Genomic DNA, 19,539 nt, shown 5'->3' with positions numbered 1-19,539 from the left:
TGTCCAAATTGCAGTGCCAAATGCCCAACCCTGTTTATTTATCTGAGAGGCTGAGAGAGGGAGACAGGGAGAGAAAGAGAGTGAGAGTGCTGCATTGGGTGATTCAGTCTCCTATGCACACAGCAGCCGTGGCTGGGCCGGGCCAAAGCTGGGAGCTGGCAGCTCAGTTCAAGTCTCCTATGTGGGTGGAGGCGTCCCAACCAGGATCCCAGATGTCAGGCCAAATGCCTGCCTCCACCTTTTGGTACTGTTTAAAGTTAGCTTCTAGAAGATTGAAAATTACACATGGGCTCACAGGGGCCTCTTTAATAGTAGCAGTGAATTCCAATAAAATATGAAAATATGCTAGAATGATTTCCTTTAAACATAAACTTCACTCTAAGCTTAAATCACTCATCCTTTCTCCACTTAGTGTTTTTAACAAATGTTTCTGAGATATTCTTTCATTTCCTTGCTAACCTCTCTTTGAGAGAGAGATCCAATGGGACATCCCTCGAGAGTCGTGAATTTGATCATTCTCCTAAAGCTAAACTAAGACCCCTGATTTTTCAAGGAGGCTAAATAAATAAAACAGATTTAGTCATTTCATAGGGTGGGTGGTTTCCTCTTATACAGCCCCTTTTTCTTTTGCAAATTCATATTTTATTTCTTTTTTAAAGATTTGTTTATGTACTTGAAAGGCAGAATTACAGAGAAGGGAAGTCGCAGATGCCTTGCATCCACTGGCTTATTTCCCAAATGGCCACAATGGCTGGAGCCGGCCCAGACCAAAGCTGGGAGCCGGGAACTCCATCCGGGACTCCCATGTGGGTGGCGAGGGCCCAAGTATTAGGGCCATCTTCCGATGCTTTCCCAGGTGCACTAGCAGGAATCTGGATTGGAAATGGAGCAGCTGGGACTTGAACCAGTGTTTACATGGGGTGCAAGTGTTGGAGGTGGCAGCACCACAACCAGATCCCTCATCTTTTCTAAAAGCTGTTTTATCCCAAGATATCAGCAACAGTAGTTTTCCACATTTTACTCTTTTCATTATGGCTAGAAATGATAAAGACAGAGAAGCTTAATGTGCATTTCCTATTATCAAATAAGATTAACTTACATTAAGGGTGGTTCTGGAGTTTGATTTATTTGCTAATCTTTTGGAGATTTGTAAATCATGTGGGATTTGAGGAGCACTTTATTAACTAGAACAGCTTATATTCTGGCCTCTCAGGTGATAATGAAGGTATTTATAGCTTGCTTAACCATATCCATATATGTGTCTATTTGTAGAGAACTAAAATAAGCAACACAGATTAAAATCTGAGGGGTCGCTGATGTGGCATAGCAGGTTAAGCTGCCTCTGGACCCCATTATCCCATCTGTTTGCTGGTTTGAGTCCTCATTGCTCTACTTCCCACCCAGCTCCCTGATGATACACTTGGGAAAGCCTTGGAAGATAGCCCAAGTGCCTGGGCTCCTATATGCACGCGGGAGATCCAGATGAAGCTCCTGGCTTCAGCCTAGTCCAACCCTGGCTATTGTGGCCTTTTTGAGAATGAACCAGCTGGTAGACAATCTCTCTCTGTCTCTCCTTCTCTCTCTCTGTAACTCTGCCTTTCAAATAAATAAATCTTAAAAATGAAGAATCTCTGTGTACAAAGTTAATTGAAAATGAATCTTAATGGAGAGTGGGACTGGGAAGGGAAGGAGGAGGAGGAAGAGGGATGGGAAGAATAACTATATTCCTAAAGTTGTACGTAGGAAATTTGTATTATTTAAAAAATAAATTCATTAATTTTTTAAAAAAATGAAGAATCTGGGGCCAGCATTGTAGCATAATGGGTAAAGCTGCCACCTGTGATACTGGCATCACGTACAGGCCTTGGTTCAAATCCTGGCTGCTCCACTTCGATCCAGCTCCCTGCTAATGTGCCTGGGAAAGCAGTGGAAGATGGCCCAGATTCTTGAGCCCCTGCACCCAAGAGACCTGGAAGAAGCTCCTGGTTTGTGGCTTTGGACCAGCCTAGCTCCAGCCATTGCTGCTGTTTGGAGAGTGAAGACTGCTCTCTGTTTCTTCTTCTCTCCTTCTGTAAAACTCTGCCTTCCAAATAAAATAAATCTTTTAAAAAAATTAAGGAATCTACTGAAGAGTAGGCTACTGGGGGAAATTTCTAGTCTTCAATTCTTTTCCCTTTGCCTTTTTAAAAAAAGATTTATTTATTTATTTGAAAGAGTTACACAGAGAGAGAGAGAGGGAGGGAGGGAGGGAGGGAGGGGTCTTCCATCTGATGATTCACTCCCCAATTGGCCACAATGGCCAGAGCTGTGCCGATCCCAAGCCAGGAGCCAGGAGCTTCTTCCTGGTCTCCCCCGTGGGTACAGGGGCCCAAGGACTTGGGCCACACTCTACTGCTTTCCCAGGCCATAGCAGGAAACTGGACTGGAAGTGGAGCAGCCAGGTCTCGAACCGGCGGCCAAATGGGATGCTGGGGCTTCAGGCCAGGGCACTAACCCACTGTGCCACAGCGCTGGTCCCTTCCCTTTTTGTCTTTGTCTTCGTTGAGAATATAATGTGACCTCTTAATTAGTTCAGTGTCACTCCTGTGGTTTTAGTTGAGTTCTGTGTCTGTTTTCTAGGGTTTTTTCCCTGTCTGGTGAGTTTTCATCCTCCTGTGCGTGCCGAGGCCTTCAGCCTCAGAAGTGTCCTCTTGACTATGAGATTTGCGTCCTAATTCTATGTTACTCTGCAGTTTCTTTCCTTGTGCTTTTATGAAGAGGTTGGCTGGAAGCATGGAGGTGGTGCAGCTGTTGAATATAGATGGATCAGTTGTGGAAATCCCGGACCTAACCAGAACAGAGTTTGATTGCACACATGTTGTTTTTTGAGGTTATCCAGCCACTGTGCAGTAATTTATTTTCCAAAGCCATTGGATTGTATTGCATGAAGTGCTGTTCAGAGTCTGCTTATGGCCATTATTTGCAGTTATTTTCCAAGCCTCAGTGAGACTTTTAATGCTTGTATGTAACTCCTGTGCACATTACGTGAAGCCACACTGAATCTGTTTCTTAGTTTACAATGGAAATACTGCATAAGAAAGGCAACCTATTACAACTTAAAATTCTGCTTATGAATGATAAATGCTTGCAGAAAGATGATGGGTTTAATCTTAAGTAATGATCAAGACTGCATCTATAACGCCTACAGATAGCATGAAAGCATGGGCCACAAAATTGGGAAAATGAAACCTTTCAAAAATCTATTCCTATTATTAGTTAATGTGCGGGATAATACATCTCTTTAAAGTAAGTGAACAAGGAAATCGAAAACACTCCAAACTAGTTTTCAGTAGACTTTTTAAAATTGCAGCTCTAAATTTACAACAAAATTGAGCAAAAGTTTCAGAGATCTCGATATCTCTTTATCTCCCTGACCAGCTCCCCCAAACTATTTTTAAAGGCTTTTATTCTCTAGAATCCTTTCTCTCTCTCTCTCTTTTTATTTTTTTTATTTTTATTTTTTATTTTTGACAGGCAGAGTGGACAGTGAGAGAGAGAGAGAGACAGAGAGAAAGGTCTTCCTTTTTGCCATTGGTTCACCCTCCAATGGCCGCCGCGGCTGGTGCGCTGCGGCCGGCGCATCGCGCTGATCCGAAGCCAGGAGCCAGGTGCTTCTCCTGGTCTTCCATGCGAGTGCAGGGCACAAGTACTTGGGCCATCCTCCACTGCACTCCTGGGCCATAGCAGAGAGCTGGCCTGGAAGAGGGGCAACCGGGACAGAATCCGGCGCCCCGACCGGGACTAGAACCCGGTGTGCCGGCGCCGCCAGGCAGAGGATTAGCCTACTGAGCCACGGTGCCGGCCTCTCTCTCTTTTTTTAAAGTTTTTATTTACTTATTTGAAAGAGTTACACATAGAGAGAAAAGGAGAGGCATAGAGAGAGAGAGAGAGAGAGGTGTTCCATCTGCTGGTTCCTTCCCCAATTGACTGTAATGGCCAGAGCTGTGCCAGTCTGAAGCTAGGAACCAGGAACTACTTCTGGGTCTCCCGTGCAGGTGCAGGGGCCCAGGACTGGGCCGTCTTCTAGCAGAGAGGGGGATCGGAAGCGGAGCAGCCAGCACTCTCAACTGGCACACATATGGAATGCTGGCACTTCAGGCAATAGCCTTACCTGCTACGCCACAGTGCCAGCCCCCAAGTATCTTTTCATAATATCCAGACAGTAGCACTTTAAAACTAAAATATTTGTACACCAATTTGCCAAAGAAGAAACTAATGGATTTTTGAGTGCAGCCTACATTTGTGCCTCCTCTGTTAAAATGTAAAGTCCCAAACCAAGGAAGTCAGGAAACTATTCACATTAAAAAATGACATTTTACTTTGGCTCTCCCTATACTGTTTCACTGTGGTGTGGCCTCAGTAATTGGTTCAAAGAGGTGGCTCCTCTCTCTGGAAACTAGTTATCAGCCGTCTTTTCTCATCATTGCAATAAACTCGTTGCAGAACCTATGGCCCCAGAGCTGTGAGCATTAGATGGGCCTGGCTGACAATTGGCTGTTTACTCACATGATGCATGTCATGGGTCATGCAGGCGCTGCATTCTGCTTGGAATCATCTACCACCTTCTCTTCAACCATGTGGCAGTGTTTAGCAGTGAGGCTTGGCTTCCAGAACCAAGCCACAGTTTAAGTTGGTAGATCAGTTAGGAAGAGGCCCAGCATGGTCTCGGCTGGTCTCCACAGGATTAATGGTTCCTTGGACAGTGCACAGGAAGTTGACGGGTGCACATGTTAGATGCCGTGAGACTTCAGGCTCCGATTTCTGCTTCCTGCATGGCACCGTGTAGATGCGGCAGAGTGAGTGTGGGCTGCGTTGTGTGCTTGGGCAGGGCAGTGTAGGAACTTGGAGTTCAGTAACTTTACACCACAGAGCAAGGGTAGAGCTCAACAAGAAAACTGCTTTGGGGATGGATTCATAATCCGGTGTGGGGATGGCAGCGAGCTCAGGAATGGTTTCTCCTTCCTGCTGGACGACCGGACTCAGCCCCTCTAAAATTAGGATGGATGTGCCCTCTCGATTACCTCTCTTAGTTCTGCCCTGGGCTGGAAACCCCATTTCTTGAGTAGTTGTAACTGCATGGAGAGTCACTCTGTAATACTATGTCCTCTGGAAAATGCTATATTGTAGCAATCTATAATCTGATGCCACAGATTAGGCTTTCCCATTCGAGGTGGTTTGCAGTCTACTTTAGCACTGTGTAATGTTAACTGTCATTCAAGATACTTCTGTGATTTCTGTTGTACTTCAGTATACTCCTTTTCAACATGTATGTGTGTGCACATCTGTTGTATGCATGCATGTGTATGGAAGTGTGTGTACCCCATTCTTTCTCTATGTATGTTTTGTGCGGAGGGATGTCAGGTTGTGTTTAAGTATCTGTATGGGTGGGAATGTGAAAAGGAAATTTAAACTACTAGCCTTCAAGGCACAGAGGCAATAACATTTTTAATTGTTTTTTTGCAAAGTTAGTTGTCAAAAAGTGTAGATGTTAATGTGACCCCTTTATAATTTGAGTGTTACTAATTTGGGCAAATATTATGATTTGAGTATGAACCATAAAAATATCCCCCAGATGTCAAAATGACAGTTAGTGAGAGATAACACGTCAGGGTTAGCTAGGTAAGCAGTTGTGGAGCTTGCTCTTCCTTCCTTATCCATACTGACAACAACACGGCAATCACAGTTTACATATAACTCATTGATCCATGCAGCCTAAGTGCTAGTCATCCCAGATACGGTGGGATGCTCATTGGCAGTGCTGTGCTCCCTGGAGGAATTCGGTGTAACGTAGACCTGCCTTGGAGCCTTCTCAGTTAAGTTTGCTAAAATAAGTACCCACATTACCTCATTTTAAGGTTAGCCTAAGCCTGTATCATAGACCTGCAGGAGAGCGTCAGAGTGTGTCTGGGGACCCCGTAAATACTGGTAAATGAGACTCGCTAGAAGATCTTCCGTGAGGTACTGCTTTGTGATTAGTTTTTCTTATACCTTTGAAATTTTTTATTTATAGATGGTCCAGCTTCTACTTTTGTCTGCGTTTTTCTGGTTTGCTTCCAGATAACCTTTGTGTCCTAATTCTGTGCTGTATAGAGATGCCAGCCCTGCTGACAGAGACTCTTGGGGTTTGCTTGCTGTCATGTGCTAGTGATGACGCTGGCGTGGTAACTCCCACAGCAGCAGTGACATCTGTGAGCACCCGCTTACCACAGGCGTGGCTGACAGACGTCCTCTTACACCCTGTGGGTGAACGTTGTGTTCATCATCCCATTTTACAGATGAGAGAGCTCTGACAGTCGAGGGGGCTCAGTGTGAAGTTACTGAGACCCGTGAGCACCAAAGCTGGGAGGTGACTTAGCACCAAAGCCTGTTTTCTTTCCCTTCAACCACATTTCCTCAATTTCTTCACTCACATCGGAACGACTGGCGGGCTCACTGAAGCCAGGAAATGCACAATATTGTCAATTCACTTAAGCCAGTTTGTTCGAAGTTGATAGAAATATTTGAGAAATACACAGATTTCTCATGTGAACTTGTCCCTTGTTGGAACTTCATGGAGAAAAACCGATCAAATTGTTGCCCCCACCTGCAAATAAATCCATTTAAAACATGCATGAGAGCGTTGGGTATGCAGCTTCGTGTGGGCAGGCATGCCTCTAGTTTTCTGGGGCATTCGAGTCCCGGCTTCATCAGCGCCTCTGGGTCAAGGCCCGGGTTGATCCGGGTTACAGCAGTTGGAGTAGGAACATCAATGTAAGAATATCTTTGGAAATTAAACATTGTAGTGCTGACGTTCTTTTGAAGGCAGGTTCCCAGGGGTGCTGTAAACCATCCTAGGCTATAATTGAAATATAAAAGAATCTTCAAAAGCAATGATGTGTTTTTTTTCTATGATTGTTGTGCTAATCCTGAAATCCCAAGCATGAATTAATATAAAGATGGGATTGGGTGCATAAAAGTACCTGTTTTAATCATTTAGCATGTTGTTCAAAACTGAACTGGTTGAAGCTTCAAGTCTGAGAGTGAGACTCTCACTTTCATCTATCAAATCCCACCATAATTTGCCAAGAGCAGCCATCAGGGGCTCCTGTGGCAGCTGTGAAGAGGAGATCCTTCCAATCTCTGAGCTTGATACCAGGAGAGATTTGCGGCAGCTCATGTATAATAACGTGGTGGAGGGCGATTTTAAAGTGCTTCATTAAAACTCCAAAAGAGTAAATAAGTTTCCTGTTGAAATCTGGTACTGCATGAAAACACTCTGTAGAACAGAGGCGTTCAGCTGGCAGAACGTTTTGTCTTAGGGGGTTAGTAGTACGTTTCTTTGCAGCAGGTGTGAGAACTGTGTTGGCCCTTGCCAGCTTGTTGCATGTGACAGCATGAGGCATTCAGAAGGCACAGAGCAAAGCCGGCCTTCCGATGTTAGGAGCAGGTCAGCTCCATCCTCACCCTGCACACACAACTCCCTTTACCTGATGTAGATGCATCAGGGCCCACATGCGTAGACATTAGCAGGGGGTAGGACTACTGAGTGTTGGGTATGGCATGGTGTGGGTCTAGTGTTGTGGATACAGTGATTTTTCTTTTTAAATTATCCCAAAGATAGTAAAAGCTAGATCCTTGTGTAGGGGCCGGGGAACCAGAAACACTAGGATGCTGTTTGCTGTGTGGTCTTGGGGTGCTTGCGGTGAGAATGAACTGATGCTATTTTATCCTTTCATCTAGACGCATTACTTCGGCCTTTGGTTTCTCAGCAAGAGCCAGCAAGCACGATGGGTGGAGCTGGAGAAACCCCTGAAGAAACATCTGGACAAATTTGCTAATGAGCCTCTGCTATTCTTCGGAGTCATGTTCTATGTGCCAAATGTGTCATGGCTTCAGCAAGAGGCCACAAGGTAGGTGCAGTCCCCACCCCCCTGCATTCCATCTGCAGGTGTGGACTAACTGTGAGCCTTCCACTGAAGCAGATGAGCTGGTTGAGGGAGGGGTGTGTCTGTGTGTAGTGCGGAGAGGGTGGGGTAGTTGGGAACTGTTTCCTTGTAGCTTTGCAGCTTTCCCATTTCGGTGGAATCTGTGTAGCCAGTAAGGCAGTAGTGATACTGAGCCAGTCAAGAGTCTCACAGTCATGAAGTATCAGTTGGAGATGGAGTAATATTAAAATGCTAGAATTTAGAAAGAAAGAAACCACCCAGGAATGTTCTGTCCACTTGCTTCCTTGAATGTCTCCAAACAGAATGAAGTAGCAGACTTTGGATTTGAGATAGTGAGGGTACCTAAAGTGAAGGAGGAAAATGTTGAGAAGGCAAGAGTTTTGGTTGTCGCGACTTAAATAAGAGGAGACAGGAAGACCATAGGAGAGAGGAGACCAGGGTACGGCTCCCACCCTGCTGTACCTTTGAAATGAGAGTTTCCCCTCTTATCTGTAAAACCAGAGAATTGATGAGTTCACAAAGTTCTGATAGTCTGTGACTCAGTGAATGAAACCACGTCCATCTCTGTGTTGTACAGTTCACTCATCACTAGTTTTCCATTACAATACCTGGTGAGTCTCCCCATCCAATGGGTATTTCCAGTAGGAAAGGGAATAACATACATTCTCCTCCTCTTTGCACCTTTTAATTGGGCCATGGCATTCAGAGAGCTTGGGCAGCTCAGCCAGTGACATGCTTAGAAGGAGGAGCACTGTCTGCTCGCTGATCACTCGTGTAGAGTTTTAGAGTTTAAATTTCTGAAATAAGAATGCAGTTGAAATTTCTGTATACATTTTTAGCTGATTGTTTCTGGTTGTCCCCCCCCCCCCCCCCCCCGGCTCCCATCAGAAGTTGTTACACAGGTGCATATGTGCAGACAGAAGCTATATTAACTCTTTTTCAGTTGTAGAAATCCTAGTTTTCAGTGTTTCATGTGATTTTCATTTGAAGCACTTGGATGTTTACTGTTGTATACAAGGAAGTATTAACGCCTTAGACTGAGAAGGTTCCCACTGACTTCGGAATCCTTGGGTACTTCACGCAATGCTGGGAATGCAGCATTTGGTTGATACATAGCTGTTCATTCTTGGCTTTCGGGTCATTAAGTGCAAGGCAATGAGTAACAAGGGTGAAGCAGTGACTGTAAAGTACTGGACACTGGGAAAAGTTCTGGAGCTGGCGCTGTGGTGTAGTGGGTAAAGCCACTGCCTGCAGTGCTGGCATTCCATATCGTCCTAGTTTGAGTCCCAACTACTCCAGTTCAAGCCACCTCCCTGCTAATGCGCCTGACAAAGCAGCAAAAGATGGCTCAGGTCCTTGGGTCCCTGTACCCATGTGGGAGACCCAGATGAAGCTCCTGGCCTGAACCAGTGGGTGGAAGATCGCTCTCTCTCTCTCTGCCTTTCAAATAAATAAATAAATATTAAAAAAAGAGAAAAGTTCAGGTTGTAGGGAAGATGGAGTGTTGTTACTCTAGGTAAACTTACAAGGCCTGTTGTTGAGGGAGAGCTGATACAATGGTGTGGGACTCAGAAATTGTGCTTGTCTGAAATTAAAGAAAAAGGATTATTTAAGCTTGGAAAAATGAGGTCTTTGCAAGGGACACAGGCGCTGCCTTTAGATATTTGGAGACTGCTTTGTGAGGAGGGGATTCTTTGTTACCCTGGTGCACAGAATGAGGGCCTGCGATAAGTGAAGTTCAAGGAATGGGAAGGCTTTGGCAATTTGGCTCAACATAACACCGTAACTTTTGATAACTAAAGCCATATAAAAGTGGAAACACAAGACAGAAATACAGTCATACACTGAAACAAAAGTGTTTAAATCTCAAAAATTGAAGTATAGACTAAGAAGTTACAGTGGGGGTGATGGAGCATGGGGATTAGAAAGGACTTCTTTGCTTTTACTTTAGTATTTCTTATTGCTTAAATAGCCTGATTCATTTAAGATAGTTTCATTAGGAGAGAAAGAAGTATTTTCCAGCACAGACTTTTTTTGGGGTTAATTAATTTATTAGTTTATTTTTTAAGGACTACAAATTTCATAAGTACAACTTTAGGAATGTAGTTATTCTTCTTTCCACCATACCCGCCCTCTCACCCACACTCCCACCCCTCTCCCCTTCCCAGTCCCATTCTCCATTAAGATTCATTTTCAATTAACTTTGTACACAGAAGACCAACTCTATGCTAAGTAAAGATTTCCACAATTTGCACACACACACACACACACATAACAAAGAACTTTTTGAGAGCTAGTTTTACAGTTAACTCTCATAATACAACGCATTGAGAATAGAGGTCCTGCATGGGAAGTTAGTGCACAGTGACTCCTGTTGTTAATTTAACAATTAACACTCTTATGTGTGACATCAGTGACCACCCAAGGCTCTTGACATGAGCTGCTTGGGAATCCACACACTCTGTCAGTATTTAGATAAGGCCATAAGCAAATTGAAAGTTTCTCTCCTCCCTTTAGAGAAAAGTACCTCCTTCTTTGGCCACTTCTTTCCGCTGGAGTCTCACTCACAGAGATCCTTCATGTAGAACATTTTTTGCCATAGTTTCTTGGCTTTTGATGCTTAAAATGCTCTCACGAGATTTGCATCCAGACCAGGAAGCCTGATTCTGAGGTCAGAGTGTTATTTAAAGTGATTGTCATTCTAGGAGTCTGCTGTAAGGACTGCTTCCCATGTCCAACACAGATTTTTGAAACTGTTACTCTCATTTGATCAGAAAAGCCAACAAGAAAAGATTTAAAAGTTTGAAGGATAATTTTAGATTTAAACATTGGAATTAGACTATGTAGAGTTCAGGTCTAATCTTCCTTTTATGGCAAAGGGTGCTTAAAGTTAGGAGTTGGGTTGGCGTGAGGAGTTCGTGAGGCTTCCACTGTCTCCCCTCATTGCAGAAATTTTTGTTGCCCTCGAGGGGCCCTAAAACTGGAGTGTACCAATGGTTGTCAGAGCCAATGAAAAGCTTAAGCTGGAAAGAGAGGAATAAAGAGAAAACAGTGTTGTAGATAAAGGAATGAAAGCTGAGAAGAGGAGAAAGCAAAGAAAAAGAATAAGAGTTATGAATATTCTCAACAGGGTCCCAGGTGGAGTTCAGGAAGACTCTCTGGGGCTGTAAGGGACTGAAGAACACCTGGCTTGGACAGAGTACCATTTTTAAAGTTTTCTGAGTTTGGTGTTAGAGATGAAGAGATGAGCTGAACTCAGGGGAAGAATGCCACTAACTCAGTTTGGGGAATTTGACCCTTCTTTGGGGTTTCTAGAAGCATCTGAGGTCCGAACTGGATCTTGAAACTGCCTCCCAGGCAGAGCAGCCAAGGGAAGCCACGGTGGTGGGGCAGGATTCCAGGGGAATGTTTCACAAGAGGCCTCAACAACATTCATTAGGAGCAGGTTAATGATTAACTCACCAGTCAGCCACTGTTACCTGAGTTCCAGGTGGGGAAGGGCTTTGGCATCGCCGAGAGCACCTGGGATCTGCGGTGTCTGACACAAAGCACTCAGTCTTTGTGATGCTCCGCAGAGTAAGGCATTTGCATAGATTAGAAATAGAAATCTGCCTTTCATTTGCGGGCAGCCCTTTGGAGGAAGCAACCATTCAGCCATCTGTGCTTGAAAAATAAGCCTTTGTCTGGAGCCAACCAAACTTGTTTTCACAACACATGTTTGCCTTGGTTTGGCTGTTCTGTCTGAGAATAAAACAGGTTCCATAGCACTCGCCATGTTTCTCTCTGCATAGAGAGTCTGGAATTCATATGCTAGGTTGTTTAATGTATATGAGAACACACACACACTTGTAGAAGAAGATATACTTAAGAGATGCTTATCTCCTGTCTTGTCCCCAGGCAGTCCCACCCATGAAAATTTGCAGGAACAATACAGCAAAAAATGAGAGCATGGTGTTGATTGCAAAGTGTTTAGTAAGGCGACTGACTGGTAAAATTCTCAAGTCCAAATGGAAAATAGAGAAGCACTGCTTTCCTGACATCCCTCTGGCATTCTAGGTCTCGTCTCATCTGCTGCTGTGACTTTTCAGGAACAGATCTCTTCTTCAGAGCAGGGACCTGCTAATACACTCTTCAGTGTGTGCAAGTCCGCTGCTCTCTTAAGGCAATAATTGAATAAGAAGACAAAAGGTGCAAAAAGAATTCACACAGGAGTAGAAATAAAAGGGGGAAAAATCCCTCGTATTATTACAGAAGTGTGAAAAAAATTGGTGAAGAGGACACAGTAGTAGACAGATGGGGGATGAGTCATGCAACCATAGGATTTAAGGAGATTAAGAACCGCTGAGTTTGTTAACCCCACTCCAAACTGCAAGATGTATTACTGCAGGGCTTTCGAAATGGTAGTATTCTCCGTTCTGTTAAAATGACTCAAGGGACGGGACCACCACAGCTTTTTTCCATTCTGCTTTCTTTCTCATATTACTGTTAGCCAGTTTTTTTTTGTTGTTGTTCAGCCAAGGGACTATTGCTAGCAGTTCATCTCCCCCCGCCCCCCATTATATTCTCCTCCTGACTCAAAGGGAAGATTTTTGTAATGTGTTTTAATGATTTGCATAGCAACAGGCTCATTATAAACACATGGCTTTTAGATTTTTCTGGATCCAGAAAGAAAAAAGATGGTCAGCAAGAGGTGGAGAAATTCTTAGTCAAACAGAAGGATACTTAATAACAGCCAGGGGAAGCCAGAAAACCACAGCCAGGATTGCTGCTTTTAGTTTAGGTCTGGCGTTTCTTCCAAGTCTTCCTCGAGCAAGGAAGTCCCACTGTCATTTTCTTTAATACTAAGGAGAAAACTCGAAAAAGTAATTTTTGAGGAGTGAATTTAGGCTTCAGTGTTTAATAAGTTAATGAGTTCATGTGTGTTTTTTAAAATTTTTAATTCTGGGTCATTTTTCTTTTTCTTTTTCTTTTTTTTTTCTTTTTACCAGACACCTTGGTCTTTGCATTACTACTACACAATGCAAGGACCCTTATCTAATGAGATCAGGTGACAGTTCCTCTGCTCCCAGAACATGCCTGTAGCTTACCTCTTTGGTTGGGCTATTCACTCTTTTAGTGGTGAGCACTCTGCAGAATTAGCATAGTGCAACTACCACTGTGGCCAACAGTCTTAGTCCACTGTGTACATCTGAAGGAGACTCTAGGTCTGTCGGGCAAGTTCCAAGTGTTGTATTATGATGGCTGGGCCCCGGTTCTTGTCTCTGACACAAGAAGGAATTCAAGGATGACATGTAAATAAAGATCAATGGAGAAGCTGGATTTATTTTCATGTACGATGAAAATATATGCTCAACAAGGAGTGTGGGCATGCTTTAGAGAGAGCTGCTTTGCTGGAGACTTAAGGGGAAGTATCTGGGCAGGGCTTAATCGACTAATAAGGAACAGAGTTTGGGGGCGAGGCTAAGTACTGTCCATCTCCTTGCCTTTTTGGAGAAATTTTGCAAGTGTCGTGGCATCAGGTACACAATGGGAGTGGGAATGTCAGCCATGATAATTTTGTTATAGTAACTTTATAGTGAGCCCAAGGTCTTTGAGAATGTGTATAGTAGGCAACTCTCTAGGACAGTTTTGGGCCAGTGCTGGTTCTAAGCAGCAGCTTTGTGAAAGATACAGTTTTTGAAGCCGCACGGACACAGGTTAAGGATTTGGGTGGTACAGGTTGGGTTGCAGGGAGGGGCTGGCGACCTCAGCTCCTCCTTGCTAGCTACCTTCTTATCTGCATCACAACAACTCTCTGTCTAGTGGGAGCCCCTTGTGTGGTTTCCATGTGTCATGGCTGCTGAAGGCCCCTGCTCTTAGGGCCGTTATTTGCATCACCAACTCTCCAAAATCCTGCGCCACAGGCTCTCTGCTAGCCCAGTGCCAGGCCATGCTTCCTGGCCGCCATTACCAGAAAGGTTTTAAAATTACCTCATCCACGTATGGACTTGTGTGGGGCCTTCTTCAAAGTTATAGGCAGCTCCCCTCTGGGAAGAAATGACTGGACCAGCTGTCTGTCAGCCAGCCGGAGAAAAATGCCCACATTTAAAACTGCCGTTCAGCAGTGTAGGCGCCCTGCGGAGCGTAAGTGCAGTTTTTGGTGATGATGAGTGGCACAGGAGTTAGGTTCTTACATTTTTAAGCTATAACAGGAGCTTTTCTTCTAATCACACATTTGGGTCTGTGGCATATATATGGGATAGCCAGATTAGGGGAAGTCCTGTGTTCCCATAAGGACCCAAGTGGTGTTTTGGGGGAGAGTGTGTTTAATTACATTTCAGGAAGTCGTTCCAGTGACCTTACAAAAGCTTTCTTCACCTTTCCTTACTTGTAAATACCAATGCTTTTCCCTCTTAGACTCCTGTGGCTGCCTTGTGTGCGATTGTAAGCAAGTTACTGTTCAACCAGTGTTTAAAGTGTCTCCTTGAAACGCTCTAATTATGGTAGGGCTTCCATTTCCTTTTACAGCATCCTTTATTTTGTTCCTCTGGTTCTTTTAGTTCTTTTATGATTTTGAAATGTCACTTTAATGGATATTTAAAGTTTGCTTGTGGGCTGGGGAATAGGGACTCCCTTCAAGTCAGATTTGAAACTCAGCATAAATTTCCCATGGATCATATAATTTGCTGAGACTGGCAAGTCTTCCTCCTGGCCAGCTCCAGCTAGTGAATGGGATCTTGTTCTCTCTCTGTGTTACTGAGAATGCGATTGTTTCTACAGATAGTTCAGATATTTTAAAATGCAATTTATACTAGGGTCTAATCTCAAACATTCTGTGTGGTTAATATAATATATGATTTTTTAAAAAAATTTATTTGAGAGGCAGACTTATAGAGAGGGGAGAGACAGAGATAGAGAGAGAGAGGTCTTCCATCTGCTGGTTCTCTCCCCAAATGGCCACAGTGGTAAGAGCTGAGCTGATCCGAAGCCAGGAGCCAGGAGCTTCTTTTGGGTCTCCCACATGGGTGCAGGGGCCCAAGGACTTGGGCCATCTTCTACTAAATGTTTCTGATATTTTTTCCCTTAAGGGTATAGAGAAAAAATTGTAAAATAATGTTCTTCAGTAATATCACTTCACATAATTTATTATTCATTGTAGGTACCCTATAATAAGAGAACATCAGAATTTCAAAAGGGAATAAATAGCATCATTTGTATTTCGAAAGGGATCTTCATATGGTTAGCATTCTTTAATGCACCTGAAATGTTTGATTTGCTCTCTTTATGAAGTAAGTAATGCTTGGCTGTATGCTTAACCATTAGGAAAGCACACCTCCCAGGAACCTTTGCTTAATTTAAAGTGCCCATGGTTATTACCATTTGGTTAATGTGTGCATGTTAATATTTTATAGTCTATTTGAAACTTCTCAAAAGCAAACACAAATGTTGTATTTATGTTAAGCTGTTTTGAAAACAACATTTTCTTAAGGGAACTGATCTTGTCTTTCATGAAGTCTCTGATTTTCAGAGGTTCATTCATTGATTCCAAATGTTCCTGGTTAGTGCTGCATTCTAAGACTGAGGAGATGCAGTGTTAAACCCATGGAATAAAGGTTTGTAATGCAGCATGGGTTAATTTGAAACATTGTTTTTTTCAAAGGCTGAGTAGAATATAAGGATGGCGCACTGCGGTGTTTACTTCTCATGAGATGGAGAGAGGGGAAGAACAAACAGAGCAAAGGAAGCAGTGTTTTTTTTTGTTGTTGTTGAAGCATGCAAGCTATGCTTTTGGGATTTTTTAAGATTTTATTTACTTACTTGAAAGTCACAGAGAGTACACATGCTATTTGAAAGTCACACAGAGTACACATGCACGTGCAAGAGAGATCATCCACTGGTTCACTCCCCAATGGCTGCAATAGCCAGGGCTGGGCTGAGTTGAAGCCTGGAGTCAGGAGCTTCTTCTGGGTCTCCCATGTGGGTGTGGGGGCCTAAGCACTTCAGCCATCCTCCACTGCTTTCCCAGGTGTTAGCAGGGAGTTGGATCAGAAGTGGAGCAGCCGGGACTCAAACTACATGGGGAGCCTGCACTGCAGACAATGACTTAACCCGCTGTGCCACAGCACCAGCCCCTGGATTTTTTAAAGACATCGCCTCCTTATAAAGGATTCTTAAGATTTGTAGAGGCATCATTATGATGAGTGGGAATGGGAAGGGCATGCTAATTTCAAAAATAGATTTTAAAAAATCTTGGGGTAGGCACAGAGGGTAGATGTTTTAGACCCCCTTGCCACCCTTTTTTCCGGAATGTCAGTGTCCAGGCATTAAGTTGAGGTGGAGTGGATAGGGAGAGAGAAGAGAGGTGATACATGCTCTGTATCCACATGAAAGAGACTCACTGCATCCGAGCCGACAGGATGTAGGAAGTGCAGAATCTGAGACCTCTGAACTTCCCAGACTGCGAATGTAAGACTTCTGTGAGGTTCTGTGGAAGAGTGTAGTGTGCATTCCATCCTTGGAATTTCACAGTAGCACTGATGATTGTGATGAGCATTTATGTGAAGGCACTGTGTTTTATAAGTGATGGCCTTTTTAGCTCTTACTAGAACCCAATGGAGTGGGCACTATTACGAGTCTCAGAAATTCATGTTGTTGTTGTTGTTTTTTACAGGCAGAGTTAGACAGTAAAGAGAGAGAGAGAGAGACAGACAGACAGACAGACACAGAGAAAGGTCTTCCTTCCGTTGGTTCACCCCCCAGATGGCCGCTACAGCCAGCACGCTGCACCGATCCGAAGCCAGGAGCCAGGAGCTTCCTCCTGGTCTCCCATGCAGGTGCAGGGCCCAAGCACTTGGGCCATCCTCCACTGCCTTCCCAATTCACAGCAGAGAGCTGGACTGTAAGAGGGGCAACCAGGACAGAACCCGGTGCCCCGACCGGGACTAGAACCCGGGGTGCCGGCACCGCAGGCAGAGGATTAGCCTAGTGAGCCACAGCGCCTGCCGAAATTCATGTTTTTTAAGTAAGACGACTTTTTTTCTAAACAAGTGGAGATTTCAGTCATGATTTAAATCTTTTATATTACTTTGCCAGAGAAATATATCCATACATACCTCCTCTCACCCGCTTATTGTAGTAACAGGAAGTTTGGTTTCCATTAAAGTGTTGGCAAAGAAATCCAGGGACCCGAAGTACCAGTGAAATCAGAGGTTATAAACCGGGACTGGGAGGGCCTGCTGGTGTCCAGGTGCGTTTGTTTCACGAGGGTCATTTTGGAAAGAATTGAGTTGAGTTCAGGTGCCTTACAGGTAGAAATGCACTATCTAGCTTGGCCCAGTTCCCAGCTCCCTGTAGAGCTGTGGTTGGCAACGTTTATTCCTTCATATGTGACCTAGCTGAGCTTGTAGATATTGAGGTTGTGGCATCAGGTACTTACTCTTTCCATGCAATTTGAAATGCCTCTAAATGGGACAGCCCATACCTCCTCAATGGCCTGGGTGATTTGATGCCACTCAGTATCCAACTGTTTTAACATTTCAGCTGCCTGACCAGAGACTGCAGATGGCTGAGCTGGGTATGAGAGTGTGTGCTCCCCTAAGTCCTTGTTTTGAACCTTTTTTCTGTGTTAGAATCTTTCCATGGTACTAGATTATGTGTGCCTGTACTTTCTGTTACAGAGATCGGCTCGAGTTTGCCGGATTTCCTCTCTTTATTGCTTTCAATTTGTGTCTCATTTCTGATTACCCATAAAAAGTGCATCCACTGCAAGGGTACCAAGTGCTTCATAGTCCCCCCAAAATGTCACCCAATTTGTAAACACTACCTAATTGAGAAAGAACAGTTTGCCTTCTATTAAGACAGATTACATTTTGAAACCCTCCAGATTACAGAGGCCAGTGGCTTTATTTTGCAGATGGAAGAACAGAGAACCAGAGCCATCAAGAGACTTTGCGCACGATTTACAGCTGCTTAGTGACAGAAGCCTGGCTTCCAGGCGGTCCTGGAATGGTTTTTGATGAATCAAGCATGCTGAAATGGGAGAGGACATGGATGGATTTATTTAAACTTTAAAGGTCTTTGCCAGTCCTCCCCTCCCCTGCCTTGTGACAGCTAAGACACACTGTTGAATCGGAAGGAATGAGTTGGGTCAAAGAGAAGGAAGTCGTTTAGACAGAGGACACAAAGGGTTGGGGGGAACCAGCACGTCTTTGAATAGAGTCCTTTAAGCAGTGAGCTTTCTGTAGAGATTGGAAGTAAGATGGGTTTTATTTAACATTTTTATCAGTGATCTCCAGCCCTGGGCACCTAGTGAAAGTGCCAAGCTTTCAGCTGACTCGAAGTGCTTTAGAAGAGCGGGAAATTGAGACATTGGAAATAAACAGTTGAAAGGTGTCCGTGAGTGTCAGGTTACCAGGTGTGACTGTGTAACAGTGATGCTGCTTTCTGGTGTCCTTTGTCAAAGCATGGGGTAACCGTAGCGGGCATGTTGCAACCCAGTTCAGTTTACAGCCACAGAACTCTGGTTCAAGGTCAGCCGTCAATCTTGGACTTGCCGCTGGGGAGAGTGAGTAGATACTTTGCCTGTTTTTTCCTGCCAGCACAGAAGTGAGTTACCGTTATTCAGAGCAAAGCCCAGCAAATCTGATGTAAGTTTAAGTAAAATACCAGTGAGATACTTGATACTTGAATAGAAAACCATGAAGGTGAAACCATGTTAGGAACTTATGTTTTTGACCAGCACAGATGTTTTGAAGAAGGCAAGAGAAAGATTTGCAGTGATGACTCAAGTGAGAAACCCATAGATTCTGAGAAAACCTTGAAAGGGCTCCTAGTTTGCATCCTTTAAATAAATGACCAACTGTGAAAGCTGGAGAGTCAAGAGGGTACTGATGGGGAATTTGACTGGAAGTTCTTTATCTGCTAAAATTATCTTGTGTGGTTTGAAGGATTGTTAGACTTGGCAAAGAAATGGTTTTCAAGGAAAGTAATAGCTGGAAATAAACACAGTATACAAACAGAATTCCATTGTAACAGAAGGAACACATGCTGGAGTCGGAAGACATCCTTCTCAGGTGTTTGGTTCACATTCAGCTCCACCAGCTCGTGCCATACAGACCAGTGTCTGTACTTACAGTCAGTCAGAGATGATACAAGCATCGCCTTTGTAAGGAATTTTAAAAGCACCTATCGCGGTGTTCAGCACGTAGGAATTGGAGTAACACGTTATTTGATATAGTAGAAGGTGATGAGAAACTGCTGCAACCTCCAGGAAACTGTGCTGGTTACAGGTTGAGCATCTGTAATTCAAAAATCTGAAATCTAAAGTGTTTCAAAAATCTAAAACTTTTTTCAGTGCTCACACGCTGCTCAATCAGTAAAGTCTGTGCACATATCTCAAAACCTGAGACGCTCCAAACTCTGGAACACTTCCAGTCCCAAGCATTTCAGCTGAAGAATGCTTACTCTCTGTCAGTCACTTAATGACTCTCTCTGTCCCACAGTAATCAGAAACCTGTGGCAAGAGCATTCTGGGAAGTGTAGTTCAGCTTAGCAAGACTTTACAAAGCTACCACAAGACTTAGTACATAATTGATGA

At 43.9% G+C, this 19,539-nt stretch overlaps 1 protein-coding gene across 3 annotated transcripts in view; it reads left to right on the top strand.

Moving 5' to 3' along the window:
* Window positions 1-19,539, top strand: part of PTPN14 (protein tyrosine phosphatase non-receptor type 14) — a 195,748-nt gene that overhangs the window by 84,876 nt on the left and 91,333 nt on the right. For all 3 annotated transcript variants that reach the window (XM_002717512.5, XM_070055315.1, XM_051820557.2), the window contains exon 3: window positions 7,759-7,928. In XM_002717512.5, coding sequence (XP_002717558.3) covers window positions 7,759-7,928 — 170 coding nt within the window. The remainder of the gene's footprint in view (window positions 1-7,758; window positions 7,929-19,539) is intronic.

This window comes from Oryctolagus cuniculus, chromosome 13, assembly GCF_964237555.1.
Source record: "Oryctolagus cuniculus chromosome 13, mOryCun1.1, whole genome shotgun sequence".
Lineage (NCBI taxonomy): Eukaryota > Metazoa > Chordata > Mammalia > Lagomorpha > Leporidae > Oryctolagus > Oryctolagus cuniculus.
This window is presented reverse-complemented; position numbering and strand designations above follow the sequence as displayed.